The 14,099-nt window shown below is 43.3% G+C and overlaps 2 protein-coding genes across 2 annotated transcripts in view; both read right to left on the bottom strand.

Moving 5' to 3' along the window:
- Positions 1 to 1,263: 1,263 nt before the first annotated feature.
- On the bottom strand, positions 1,264 to 4,346 carry LOC103810091 (fatty acid-binding protein, liver). Its single transcript, XM_009082975.1, has 4 exons — positions 4,280 to 4,346; positions 2,946 to 3,118; positions 2,581 to 2,670; positions 1,264 to 1,314 (listed from the first exon to the last, which is right to left on the bottom strand). Exons 1-4 carry the CDS (start codon positions 4,344 to 4,346, stop codon positions 1,264 to 1,266), a joined length of 381 nt encoding a protein of 126 aa, XP_009081223.1.
- Positions 4,347 to 6,504: 2,158 nt separating this feature from the next.
- The window catches only part of MYOM3 (myomesin 3), a 22,398-nt gene continuing 14,803 nt past the window's right edge, over positions 6,505 to 14,099 (bottom strand). The window contains exons 25-36 of the mRNA XM_009082974.1: positions 12,563 to 12,707; positions 12,073 to 12,132; positions 11,265 to 11,332; positions 10,906 to 11,016; positions 10,523 to 10,610; positions 9,883 to 9,921; positions 9,335 to 9,440; positions 8,392 to 8,555; positions 7,798 to 7,834; positions 7,679 to 7,701; positions 7,532 to 7,587; positions 6,505 to 6,804 (exon numbers count right to left, since the gene is read on the bottom strand). Of these exons, the coding sequence (XP_009081222.1) occupies positions 6,505 to 6,804; positions 7,532 to 7,587; positions 7,679 to 7,701; positions 7,798 to 7,834; positions 8,392 to 8,555; positions 9,335 to 9,440; positions 9,883 to 9,921; positions 10,523 to 10,610; positions 10,906 to 11,016; positions 11,265 to 11,332; positions 12,073 to 12,132; positions 12,563 to 12,707 (1,197 nt within the window). The remainder of the gene's footprint in view (positions 6,805 to 7,531; positions 7,588 to 7,678; positions 7,702 to 7,797; positions 7,835 to 8,391; positions 8,556 to 9,334; positions 9,441 to 9,882; positions 9,922 to 10,522; positions 10,611 to 10,905; positions 11,017 to 11,264; positions 11,333 to 12,072; positions 12,133 to 12,562; positions 12,708 to 14,099) is intronic.

Below are 14,099 nucleotides of genomic sequence, written 5' to 3'. Positions count from 1 at the left end.
CTGAAAAACCACGTCGTGTGTTGTGGTTTCAGTGTGTAGTTTGCAGCAGTTACCCAGCAACTCCCAAACACTGTTGAGCTCTCAGATGGCATTTTGCAGCACCAATGCTTTAAAGCAGCTTCCTCCTCCTCCCTGAGCTTTACCAGCCTTGATTTCTGTGCTGTTGATCTCATATTTTTTTTGTGTGTAACTCACAAGGAATTTAATTCTGGCTGCAAAAGTGCACTGAGCATTAGAGCTGCCTGGGAGGCAAACTGAACACAATGATCCTTTATGCCACTAAAACTCCCCGTGAGGACAGTGTTATCCCAGAACAAGAATACCCTTCCCACATTGCTTCTAGCACATTGTAAGGGTAATTAACTAAAACACAACCTCCTCCCCCACAAAATGCTCTTTTATCACGGGGAGATGTAAACTCAGCGCTCTGAACTGGAATGAAATGTCCCCAGGAGGATTTTAAATGGCATAATCAGTACAGCAACTTTTTTTTTTAATGGAGGTTTTGCAGCCAAGGCCAATTCCAACAAACCTGCAGTGAGGTTATGAGTGTGAAATGGTGTTTCTGATACAACAGTAGGATCTCATCAGCAGTGAAATAGTTCTAGGCACAAGTCCTGTGCATTATACTTCAGCAGAGACACACAGTGAGCAAAGCAGTTTGCTTGAACTTCACAAACTTGGGCCATGCAGAATGTTTAATTCCCTTTGCTCTTGGAGAGCCTCATTTTTTTTCATTGTACTCTTGCCTACTTCAGCTCAAGCACAGCCATTCCTGTTATTACTTTGTAGCTGTCAGTGTCTGTTAAAGACTCCATAGCTTCTAAAATATTCCAGTTGGAGACATGTGGAACAGATCAGCCCAACAAATGTCTGATTGTTCTTGGCTGGCCCAGGTGAGAGGGAAAGGGGTCAGTAAAAGACTAAACTTTATTAGACACAGGAACTAAAGCTCAAGATGTTCACTGAGCATGTAAGAAATCAACAAGTATTTTTATAGCTTTTGTCTGCTCCCAAGGATTATTATGGTTAAGTGGAACCTTGTGGAGGTTTGGCTGTCTGGGAGGCAAATTTCTGCCACTCTGAGTTCAGAAGGGATCTGTGAGTGTACTCAGGGAAAACAGTGGGGAGTGATGTGTGTGTGACAGGAGAGCAGAAATCACAATTATTTCCCCTTTTTTTTTCAGATGACAACGATCACACCTTGTGGAAAGTGCACTTTCTTTAGATAGGTAAAGGTGTCACAAGGGAGAGGATGTGTCTTCAAACTTTCTTGCTTCTTCTGACGAGTGTTACTCCACCAAACGTTATGGACTGTGGAAGACAAATATGCAGAGTTTGTTTTCCATTTAGACTTTAGGAAATCTATTTATAGCTAAGTGGCAGAAGTTTCTGTAGCTGGTGCATAAATCCATCTTATTCCACAAGCAAATACTTTCACATCACCTGCCTATAAATAGAGGTATAATATTCATACCAGGGAAAACGTTTTTACAAAACCAGCTCTAAAGACAGAAAATCTAAATACAAATGTCATCATCCACTCCATCCTATCACTCTGTTTTAAGAGGTGTCATTGAAAGGCTGAGAGAATTGGGATTGTTCACCCTGGAGAAGAGAAGCTTTGGGGTGACCTATTTGTGGCCTTGCAGTACCTGAAAGGAGCTACAAGAATACTGAAGAGCTATTTCCAAGGGCCTGGAGGGACAGGACAGGGGAGAATGGCTTCAAACTGAAAGGGAGTAGGTTTAGATTAGGTATTAGGAGGAAATTGTTCCATGTGACGTGTTGAGGCACTGGCACATGTTGCCCAGAGCAGCTGTGGCTGTTCCATTCCTGGGAGTGTTCCAGACCAGGTTGGATGGGGCTTGGAGCAACCTGGACGGGTGGGAGGTGTCCCATGGACTCATTATACTCATTTGGACCTTATACTCAAAATGGCCTTAGGAAACTGTATGGCTAAACCAGATAACTTTAATAGAGTCAGTTGTGCTCCTTGGGACAACCTTTCCCCAAGGGGACAATTTGTAGGAGCCCAAGGAGCTTAACTGCAGAGCAAATCTCTTTGTCAGTACCCAGCAATTAAGTACTGAAGAATTTGGGAGAATTGAGGTGGAACAAGAGCATTGTAAATGTTCAGGTTTGGCTCAGCCTTCACTGTCCTGTCAGAGGTGTTGCTGTGGCTAGGGCTGAGGGTGGAATTTGTAAGGACTCTTCCTGCAGCTAAAGCCCTTCACACCTCAGTGCCTGGAATTGGCCCCAGGGTGGTAATTAATGAAGGGATTTGTTGAGCAGGATGCATTAAATAGATGAGCAATATTTAAAGGAGAGCCATCTAAGGCAGTTGGTTTTAATAAGAACCAGGAACAGTAAAGGATATTAATAGTGTTTTCCACTAACTGTGGTTAGTTTGAAATCCTTAAATTGTGTATCTGCAGGTTTAAGCACCTGGAAGGGATTCTGCAAGGAAGGTAGGAACCTTGAGGCCAGGATTTAAGATATTGAGCCAACACTAAGAATCACAGAATCAAAGAATTTAAGGGTTAGAATGGACCTTATAGATCATCCAGTCCCACTTACCTCCACCATTTCATTTCCTTTCACTTCTTGCTCATGGGTGAATTTGTCTGATTTGCACACAAGTTTCCCATTCACCATGTTCACCGTGCACTGTTGGAACAGGTAACAATCATGAACAAAAATGTAGATTTTGGAGTTCAATTAGAGCAAGTAAATTCAATTAGAACAGGTAGAGGACTAACAGATAGGAAATAAATGGTGCTGTTGTTTCACAGTCACATCTGCTGATTTAAACTGGAGAGCACAGGATTTGAGTAGGAGATTTAGAAGGAACATTTCTGTTTATTGGAGGGGTAGAATTGTACAAACAACTTTCACCCACACAGAAATGAAGTATAAGGATGAAGATTCCTGGAATCCTTTACCTTTAGCTTCCTGCCGTCCATGGTAGTGATGTCAGCCTCTTTGCCGATCGTAAATGAGTTGGTGACAGACTGTTTGGGTGTCTTTGATGTCACAACAAAGTCATTTCCTTTTTGCTGTATCTCAACAACAGGCTTAATGTCTTTGGCCATTTTGATAACGTCATCTGGCAAGGCTGTGAAAACAGGCAGGACAGGAATTTCTCTGTTATGGAGTAGTGTGGTGAGAGGAAACAGCTAATGCTTTTCCCCAGTAAATGTGCCAAAGAAACAAACCAATAATAGAAAGTGATGTCCAAGTTAAAGGACAAATCCTGGTTTGGATTCCTCACTTCTCTGTGGGCATTTTGCTCCATTCCACCCAGTAGATTTTGATGCTCTATCTGTCCGTGTTGTGGCAGAATATGCATTGTTTCTGTCAGGCACAGCTGCCCACAGGATGACATTTCTCCATGACAATAACATTGTGTGTATTATCTTGTTTTCCCAGGGAGATTGGAGCTGGGGATTCTGTCTCATCAGAGTTGCAACAGTGTGAGTACCTCAGACTGCCTGATCAGGGTAGTGGTTTGGGGGTGTCATCGTTAGCAGGAGAGGATTGGTTCAGGCACCACACTGGCAGAATAGGCTCTTCAACTGGAACTGAATCTTACTCTCCTGACTATCCCCTACCCCAGTGGGAGTGTTTTGACAAGATTGTCAAGTGGGTAAATGCATTTTTGTTAATGCAGAACCTGCTAATTGTAACCACTGAGTTGATCCCTCACAGATTCCTGATCAGCTCTCACACGTGTTGATCCCTCATAGATTCCTGACCAGCTCTCACATGTGTTGATCCCTCACAGATTCCTGATCAGCTCTTACCCACGCTGATCACTAGTACTGCAGAAAGTGTCTGTGTACCAATAGCACATTGGGAAACTGAATACATCATCAACAGCTTGTTTCTTATTAAATGTAGTTATAAAGTTATGTGTTAATCAACACAAGTTGGGTTCTGGTAGAGCTCTTCTTTCCTGAAGAACTCACCTAACGTTAAAATAGGGATTTGGGGATTATCTGTAGCCTTTCCACATCAATTGGTATCACTTTTAGCTTCTTTTTGATTCCAAAAGCCTTGAGCAACCTGCTTTGGGTGGGAGGTGCCCCTGCCCAGGGCAGGGAGTTGGCACTGGATGATCTCCAAGGTCCATTCCAATCCCTTAACATACTATAATCACAGGTTTAACCTGTCAGGGGGGAGTTTGTCAGGAAAAATCCCCATAGAAATAACCAGAATAAAAGCTGTGATGCCAAGTGTGTGGTGCAAAGGATTTCAGGAGGAACCAGACACTTACCAAGAGCTTTCAGGAATGGTTCCAGGTTCTCTTGAGCATAGACCTGCCACGTCCCAGCGAATGCCATGGTGGGGGCTGTGACCCAGTGGGGTGGTGATGGCAGTGGCAGAGTGAGGGCTCTCCCTGCTCCTTTGGATGCTATTTAAGGGAAGGGAAAGGCTTGACCAAATGATGAGATGGCTAATTATTAACTGGGGCATAACAATTATTAATCATGTATTTGTTCTTAACGATGATAACCTCTAGTTCATTCTACTCTGTGGAAAGCCTTACCTTGACGTTTGGGATGTTGTGTTTGGTGTGGGTTACTGACCTCAGGTGATTGTCCATGATTGTTGTGAAGTGCTGCGTTGCTTCGTTTGGTTTCTTTCTGTTCACAGCTTCTGTGTTTGATATATTTTGCTTTGAATAGAATCCTTCAGATAAAATGGCATCATTTACAGTAGATCAAGGTAATTACTGTCCTACAGCAGGAGCTTCCTAATTATCACAATATTCTCTGCTATGAGCACTTGAAAATTAAATGGTGAATAATGAATGGATAAAATCCACAGTGATTTCTTTTCAGGCCTGGATCAGTCACGGACTTTTTCAGGCCTGGATCAGGACAGTGTGGTCAGCAGGACCAGGGAAGTGATTTTTCCCCTGGACTCTGGTGAGGCCACACCTTGAATCCTGTGCTCAGTTCTGGGCCCCTCAGCTCAGGAGGGACATTGAGGGGCTGGAGCAGGTCCAGAGAAGAGCAACGAGGGTGGGGAAGGGACTGGAGCACAAGTGCCATGAGGAGAGGCTGAGGGAGCTGGGGGTGTTCAGCCTGGAGAAGAGGAGGCTCAGGTGAGACCTTCTCACCCTCTGCAACTCCCTGACAGGAGGTTGGAGTCAGATGGGGGTTGGTCTCTTCTCCCAGGACAAGAGGGCACAGACTCAAGCTCTGCCAGGGGAGGGTTAGGTTGGATATTAGGAAGAGATTTTTTTACAGAGAGAGTGCTCAGGCATTGGAATGTGCTGCCCAGGGAGGTGGTGGATTCCCCATCCCTGGAGGTTTTCAAGCTGAGACTGGATGTGGCACTTAGTGCCATGGTCTGGTAACCACGGGAGGGTTGGACTTGATGATCTTGGAGGTCTTTTCCAACCCTGTTGATTCTATGACTCTATGATTCTTCCAAAACTGTGGGTCTCCTATTGCTTGAGGACAGGGCAAATCATGTTGGAGTGGGACATCAGTTATGACTTTATCCAGCAGATGTCAGTGATGTGCATCTAAATCTGAATTAAACTCAGTTTATTATTGCTGGGTTTTAGTAATCATTTCATACATGGAATAGAAAAGGTAAAATAAAACATGGAACATTGCTTGGAGACTGAATACAAGAAGGAAATAGGATGTGCTATTTTTCTTCTCACCACTTGCCCCAAGAATTCCTCCCTCATTGTAGCCCTTGGGTGATATTCCTTGCTGCCTGTGCAGACGTGACTGTTGACTTTGGAAAACATTCATTAGATTATGTGTCTTGCAATTTTATTGCTTAATTCAAACACAGCCTGTATCCCAGGGGTGGGTGACCCAACTTAACATGTATTACTCTGTACTGGTCAGTACAGAGTATTTAAATACAAAACCAACACTGAACTTCTTCTTACAAATTCCCAACATATTTTTTTGTTTTAGCATGTAATTGTAAAGAAAATTCACACCCAAAGAGCAAATTTGGTGGTTATATCTCCATGTGAGAATCCCTGATTAGCAAGGGTGAGGTGCTGATGGTGAGTAAGGCCATTTTTAGGTGTGCAGAGTGTCCTGACATCCCATACACACACAGACTGATTTTCTCATGGATGCACTGGGCAGCAGTGCTGAGATGGCACTGAAGGTGTAAGTTTAATCACACACACACAGAAGCATTTGTCAGCTACAAGATAACCCACAACACATAGTGATTTAATACAGAAATCTCCACTGAGGACCTGGTTCTCTTGTGTGACTCCTCTGGCATTTCCCACACAGATTTCCCAGGAAGGAGTCTCTCTGGAAGTGAAGATGGATGTGCACACACATGGGAACACACACACACACAGAGGAGAATAGTTTTCTAACAACTATCAACATAAAAATTACTGAGATCTTACTAAAATATAGAGATGAGCCTGAATTTTAGGGCAGAGGCTCTGAAAAGAATCTGAAGGATTTAAACTGCTTTTAATTCACAGAGAGATAATCGACTGATTCATTTAGGCTTTTTTGTTGTAATCCCACCTGGGACTTCTTGTTCTTCCATTCCTATTGGGATCTCTCCATGCTTATAGACACTGATAGTGACCTGCCCTGTCTCAGCCCCATACTTGTTCTTGACATAGATGCTGTATTTTCCTGTGTCATCATTGCAGACCTTCTCTATGGTGATAGTGACCACTGAGCCCTTCACATCCATCTTGTATCGGTCCTTAAAGACAATAACCTTCTCGTTCTTGAACCAAGTGATCTCTGGGTAAGGATCTCCCGACACACAGCAAGTTAAACACAGGGTCTGTGTAAAACAGGTAACAGAAATAGATCATGAAGTTATAAGTGAACAAGGAAATTCAGTTTGTTGAATCACAGAATCATTTTGGTTGGATAAGACCTTTAAGATCATCAAGTCCAACCCTTAACCCATCACTGCCAAGGCCACCGCTAAACCCTGTCCCAGGTGCCTCATGCACACATCTTTTAAATACCAGGGAGGAATTAAGATAGGTAAAAATTCAGCTCTCTGATTTTCAGTAAGTGACATTCCAGGACTGCCTCTCTTTTCCCTCATATCCTATGGTATGAGCAGGATTAACCTGCCTGAATTCACTGGGCCTGACTCATGTTTGTACTCTCTTTTTATAGCTTTCTCATGCTCTAAAGTCACACTTACATAGGCACATGATGAATTTACAGTTGCTTTACAGGCTTTTTATTCTGCCTCTGTAAAGGGAATGTGACTTGGGAATGTGACTCAGAAATGTAAGCAGAGAGTTGGTATGATGGGAAAATCAGATCCAGCACTTAAAGGCCTTAACATTCCAATCCTATGAAATGGGAAGACAACAGAAAGGATCTGGCTGTGAATATGACTTAGGAGGGCACCACTTCCCACCTCTGGCAACTGCAGGAGCTCAGAAAAGCTGCTGGGAACACGCAGGAGGGGAAAACAAGCACTTTTCCTCTCAATCAGTTATTCTTCTGTGCCTGTGCAAGGGCCAAGTAACAAAGTTACTCAACATTACCTTATCCTCCATGATGGTGGCAACATCTGGCAGACCTTGAACGACTCTGGCACGACCTGGCAATGAACAAATAACAAGATTTTAGTTTTTCCTATCAGCAAACCACTTGGCTTTGTTTCACTGAAGGAAAGAAATTCATTTACTTACGTTTTTCTGCTATGGCTGCTTCCCTGAAAGGGAGAGAAAATGATTGTGGGTTGATTTATGAGCCATTCTAGTCTCAGTTTAGAACATGACACTCAAAATAGATTTAGGTAGGAACTTACTTTAGCCTTCTGTGCTCAGCCAGGGCATCTTCAAAGGCTGCAAGGAATGAAAGGTTTTAGGAGAAGTTGCTGTTTGTTTCCTTTGACTCAGGAGGTTTAACATTCTGCCCTGGGAGAAATGTGATTATCCTCCAGACAGTGTCTGTCTCTGCCTCAGGGAAATATGGCTCTGTTTGTATACTGCTAGATCAAGTGGGACCTAATTCTCCCTTTCCAAAGAGAAGCCTGGAGGAAGAAACCACTCCAGCAGTTTGGAAAAGTCTTTGTAAACCTGAAAATTCTCTTTTTAATTCCAAGATGCCACCAATAAGCTCTGTGAAGGAATCAGACACATCCCAGGAGCTGCTGCTCATCCTGTCCCCCGCAGTGCCTCATGCTGTGACTGCAAGACTCCCTAAGGGCTTCAACCCTCTCACTTCTCACGTTTTCCTGACTTCTGTGAGCACTTCAGTGTCCTTCTAACCCCAATTCCACAGTATGTTCTCATGGCACTGCAGCTGCAGCTCAAATCAAGGAGTGAGGACTCCCTGCCGAAGGACTCTTGGAAAGCAGCTCAGGTACATCTCGTTCCCAGGGCACTTTGACTCAGCTCACCTTGTCCAGACAGGTCTGTTGACAGTTTGTGAGAGCTGTTCCCATCGAATAACTCCAGGGTGTATTTTCCCTTGTCGGCGTCCGTGGGCTCCAGGATGTGAAGCCAAATCCTATCCATGGTGCTCCCAGCCTTGATCCTGTCACGGCTCTCCAGCTGCTTCTCCCTGAATCAACAAGGGATGGCATTTCACTAGTATTTAATGGATAAATCAGTGTTAACTTTGTTCAGACCTGTACTGGTTGGCAGAAGAGAGTGGGAGTCAGGAGTCATTTCATGGGGACTTTTGTACTCAGTCACTTGTGAAAATCCCATGGGGCATCTAACTGTGCTGTCAGGCAGTTTGCCAAAGCTTTACAAACTCTACAAAAAGACCTTTTGGTGCTTATTTAGGAGATTAAATAACGTTTAGATGTTGAATATTCGTAAGCATTTAGCCCTTAAATGTTATTAAAAATTGGCCTCCTTACGTGCGTGTGTAGGTGGCATCTAATAAAACAGCATTTCTCTATTTATTTAGCCATTATGAGGCTAAATTAGCCAATGTTTGGGAAGAATTTTATGATGTTTGGGAAGATTTGTTATTCAGAGTAGGAGAATTGTTTAGGAAAACGTGAAGTAGTAGAAATAAAGAGTCTGGAAAACCAACAACTTCTTTTCCTGTAGCCAAGGAGGCTGTAACTGAGCAGTGTCATAAGGGCCTTGTTAATATTCTAGTAAAGATGATCATTTATAAATCAAGATGATAACTCGTAAGTATTTCTGCTGTGCTAAGGTAAAAATAACATGAGTGCTCATTCTGGAAGACCCAGACTTGTTTCAGGGTAAGAGTGATTGTGTTTTTTTACTCAAACCTACAGCTCAGGCCAACATGGTTAGTGTTGAGGATCAACAGTTACAAGCAACAGTGCTGCAGGGCCCTGCAAAGATCTTCTGGGGACTTACTTGTGATACCAAGTCGTTTTCATGTAGTCTGTGTAGTACTTGACATCTGTGTAGATTTTGATGCCTTCCTCGGTCGGCTGAATTTGCAGAGGTGTAGCAGAAAGAGCTGAAATTGAGGAGGACGTTCAAGAGTGCACAGTTTTCCATGTTGCACCAACACAATCCCAAGCAACACGTTAACATTTCACTGTGGAGAATGTGGCTAGCTGAGAGCAGGATGGAATTTTGTCTCTTGGAGACCTTGGAGCTTTTGTGTCTCTTCTAGGGACTTGGGTCTGGACTACACATCTCACAGACATCTTGGCCAAACTCTCACAGCAGTGACATGACAAGGAGCAGGCTGCCAACACCTGAAGGTCACAGAGTCAGTTTGTAAGTGCAGAGGGGTTTAGGTCCCTGGATTTATTTACCTCCTAACACTAAAGGAACAGTAAATGTGGCGTTGTTGCTCCAAGCCCAGGGCCAGCTCTGAAGCAGTTTGCTCTGATCATGTCACCCCACCTTTCCCCTTCCATTATTCCTGTGTCAGCTGCTGAGAAATGACATACCACTGATCCTGCACAGCTCCTTCAGAAGATCTTCAAAGGCTGCAAGACAAAGATTTACACGTCTGGAAAGACAATACTTAGCAAATCACATCTGATCTACCAACTTAATTTCACTGTGTTTTGGATGTGTTATATCCACTGGTTATTTGCTGACTTTTTTTTCTGTTTCAGAGGTCACTAGGAATGGAGTTTTTGCCACTGATTCATTTATTTTTAGGTGCTGGGCATTTCTAACTAAATTTAGATGCTCCTATCTTCCTTAACACTCAACGTGTGCAACCAACTGCCTCCCAGAAAGGAGATTGATGTGTTAGGTTTAAATGATGGATTCCAGATGTCAGGGGAGGATTTAATCTTGGGCAGCAGAATCTGATTGAAGTGACTGAAACACTCCTGAGCTTTTAGCTGTGGTGCTTGGCAGAGGTTATAACTCAGCCCTAGCTTGAGAAATGGCTCCAGGTGTGAGTGGAATGAGGTTGTAGATCAGGAAACGCTTGAAAGTGGAACAGTAAATTTTTTTAGGCAGGTTTTATTCCATGTGAAAGCATATAGGTAGTGGTAGAAAGGTATGGAATCTGTTTTTTCAGTCCAAAATGAACCCAGGGCAGGGGTGTGAGTGTGTATGAGAAGGTTCTCTTACCTCCTTTCGTGAGATCCAGTTGGGTGTTGTCCTCTCCTCGATCATCTGAAACAACTGCTTGGTACTTGCCCTCATCTGCTTTGGTTACCTGGCAAATACACGTGTAACAGTTCTAAAACCAAACAAAAACCAAACCCCCAAACCAAACAACACCTCTCCCAAAGAGACTCCCCACGTCATTGAACTAGGGCAGGGTTTGGAAAAGGGGAGAAAGGTGAGATTTTATTTGTCTCTCCCAATGAATTAGGCTTAGGTGATCAGAAATGAGGGCAATAAAATGCTCAGCTTGCCCCAGAACCTGCTTTGCAAGGCACTACCCAAAACACATGGGATATTACTAAGTTCAATCCATATTTAAAACCTCTGAGCTCTGTGGTTTTCACCTTTGGTATAAGGAGCGTTCCTATCCCAGTCTGTGGATCAAACACACCTCCTGCTCGTGTTTTGTGATTGAAGAACCACTGGAAGTTGGTGTCCTTCCTCAGGTTTGTTGCCTGTTTCAAGTCAACATTTAGAAGTCAGGATCCCAAATGCATTTTATTTCTGAATTCCTGGATCTCCTTCCAATATGAGACATCACTTACATTAGAGAATTGCTCCAGAACCTTAAAATTTCTGCCCCAAATACACCATCTCCTATCTTTCACTGGTCTGCAGCACTTGGATGTGACAACCCTTAAAATTCACACCTAAAACGGAATGCTGCAGGAATTCAACCCGTTGCATCCCAAACCGTATGTACCTTGCAGGTCAGGAGTACTTCGCAGCTTTCTGTAACCTTCCATTTCAAGTTCTCTATGAAATGTGGACCTGGAAAGAAGATCAATGACTGATGCGACTGATTTCCGCAGCTCTCGGGTGTTAACTGCAGAAATGCTTCCATCTAGTGCTGGATTCCCGCACTGCGGCTGGAGGGAATGCTCTCCATGGAATTGGGAGGGGAAACTGGGAAACGTTACTTTATGGACACCTTCATCCACACCGAGCATCTCTCACGCCAGGGGACTGGACCTATCGTCTAGGCTGGTGTCACAGTCGTTATTTAGGGAATGTTTTTATCCCAGAACTGAGCACAGGATTCAAGGTGTGACCTCTCCAGCACCGAGTCCAGGGGCAGAATCACCTCCCTGGTCCTGCTGACCACACTGCTCCTGATCCAGGCCAGGATGGCATTGGCCTTCTTGGCCACCTGAACTTATCTAGACAATCCTGTTTTCTACAGGAAAAGTGAGTGGATTTAAGTTACATGATATGTGTTCAGGCTGAGCAATTCTCAGAGTTCCAAAGTGTTTGGTGTCACAGCACTGATGCAGCAGATCTGTACGGACAAATCTGCAGAGCTTGGCTAAAAGGATTTAAATAAATGATTTGATTTTTAAGGGCAGGGCAAAGTATCTGGAAACAAGGAATCTTATCCTACTGTGTTAATCAAATAATATGCTTAAAAAGATGATAAAAGCATTTAGAGCACTCAGTGAATTATCTTAGCTTGGGGTTTGCCATCCTTGTGGCATAATTCAGGTGAGTCATGAACCTTTGGTTCATCTTACCCTGCTTTTTCTTCCACTGTCTCCTCTTTGCATCAGCCTCTGCTGCAACTTTATCAAAACCTATGGGACAGCAATGGACAGAGTCAACAAACCCCACAAATTCTCCAGGTAATACTTCAGAATCTCTGCTCCAAAAAGGTTTTATCATTAGAGCTGTGACATTTGTGTGCATCAGTTACCTCCTGCTGGTTGCTGAGAACCTGACATTTATTTTCATTACAGCAAAAGAGCCTGTGAAAACCATTAAGCATTTAGCAAATGAAATAGTAGTTTGACCTTATAAAAAGGTCAAACCCCCTGAAATTTAAATGTTTGAAAAGTAAGGAAGAGAAATTTCTTACATGGCTTCAACTGTGGGCTAAAAGAAGTGTTTGCTCTCCCCATTCCCAGTGTGCCATCATAACTGTCAGAAATCCTCTGGGGCCTTAAGTGCCTCTCAAACTTTTCACTGAGCCTGGCAGTCTATATTTGATCCTGAATTTCCACTTACTTTCATCCACCAGAACTAGGGTGAATTGATTCTTAGCCTTCCCATCTTGCAGTTGGGCTGTGTACATCCCTTTGTCATCCTCACAGAAATCCTGGATGATCAGCTCTACGAGTCCTTTTGCTTTGACAAAGTTTATTTTATGTGTCTGTGTAAAACAGAGAGAACATGCTGAACTGAAGAGGTTTTTTTCCACCTGTTCCAAGGTCAGATCCTGGCACAGCATTTTCTACAACAGACATTGGAGTCATTTTAGATCTGTATCCTTAAATCCTTCCCTCATATGACAGATAATGAGGCTAATGTGCTATTCCATACTGTGGGATTCATCTGTTATTTATGGATGTAGGAATGGCAGAATTGCTTCCAGCAGAGCTTTCCTCTGGGAGAAAGTTGCTGTTAAAAACACCTAACACCTAACACCTAACACGATCCTTGTTGGATATTACAGATTTACTAGACTCTCTGTGATTTTTAATGCCACCAAAATGTTGTGTTCAGTGACACATCTGTGACAAGTGATTGGATATTTGGGCCACGATGAGTAACGTTTTGCCCTCCTGACATTGTGCAGGTAGTGCTGAACCTTCTAACACACACCCTGAAACTGCTGAAATGTCTCACCATTCTGCCTCTCTGCCTGCTTTGCTCTAAGCAGATATTGTCCTTCCAAAGAGCTTGATAAATGCTTTCAATTGTGCACAGCCCTGTCAGTTCTGTTGTGGAGGACAGTTCTTAGAAGATACAAAGCCTCTGATGAACTTATTACACTTTGCTTTATGTCCCCTCAACGTGGCACTAACCTCTAAGTGCTTCAGCCTGGTCCCGCCCCTTGGTTCTATCAGTTCTGTTTGTTGTTTTGGCATTGCTGCTCTGCTCTGAACTGACAGGCCAGTGATTGATACTGGGCTTCATTCTCAACTGTTCTCCCCTCTGGTCCTGTCATTCTAAATGCTTTTTCAGTGTTATAATATTAACTTGATATGGGAAGACAAGGAGGAGGCCTGAAAGTTTTTTTTTTTTTGGGATGCACCAGGAGGTTGGAGCTCACTGTAACACACGAGGCAGAGTTATTTCAGTGCCTCTGGCAAATAAATCACTTTCATCTGTTCCAAGGATTCGTGAGATTTGTCTGTACTCAGTTCAGAGAGACAGGGGGGGAAGCTTGCACATGGCTTGGGAAAGCAGGAGAAACATATCCCATCTCATTCCAAGAGATGGAATTTCTTTAGCATCCACTGAAATGAGTTAAATGTGTCCATCCAAGACAAAGCACAAGTGCATTTATGGTCTTGGAGGAATTATACATGGCTGAGGTTTATGATCAGAAAATTCCCTTACAAAAAGGAAGTCAAATTGTCCAAGGAATATTGCTAAGGAATATTACCCTGTCTGTGGCTAACAGTGTCAGTGCTGAGCCTTGCAGCCTAGGATGGATAGCTTAAGAATGAGGAGTTGTCTTTCTGTTTATGCACACTGGAAAGCCAAGCCCTAAAGTCTTCCAAAAATACACCTCAAAATATCTGATGGGAATTTAGAA

The sequence above is a fragment of the Acanthisitta chloris genome, unplaced genomic scaffold, assembly GCF_000695815.1.
Source record: "Acanthisitta chloris isolate BGI_N310 unplaced genomic scaffold, ASM69581v1 scaffold9059, whole genome shotgun sequence".
Taxonomy (NCBI): domain Eukaryota; kingdom Metazoa; phylum Chordata; class Aves; order Passeriformes; family Acanthisittidae; genus Acanthisitta; species Acanthisitta chloris.
This window is presented reverse-complemented; position numbering and strand designations above follow the sequence as displayed.

Coding starts and splice junctions, on each gene's coding strand:
- LOC103810091 (XM_009082975.1), bottom strand. CDS start 4,346: ATGGCATTCGCTGGGACGTGGCAGGTCTATGCTCAAGAGAACCTGGAA. Junction 2,671..2,945: donor TGGACGGCAGGAAGCTAAAG/GTAAAGGATTCC, acceptor CTGTTCCAACAG/TGCACGGTGAACATGGTGAA. Junction 1,315..2,580: donor AAGGAAATGAAATGGTGGAG/GTAAGTGGGACT, acceptor TGTCTTCCACAG/TCCATAACGTTTGGTGGAGT.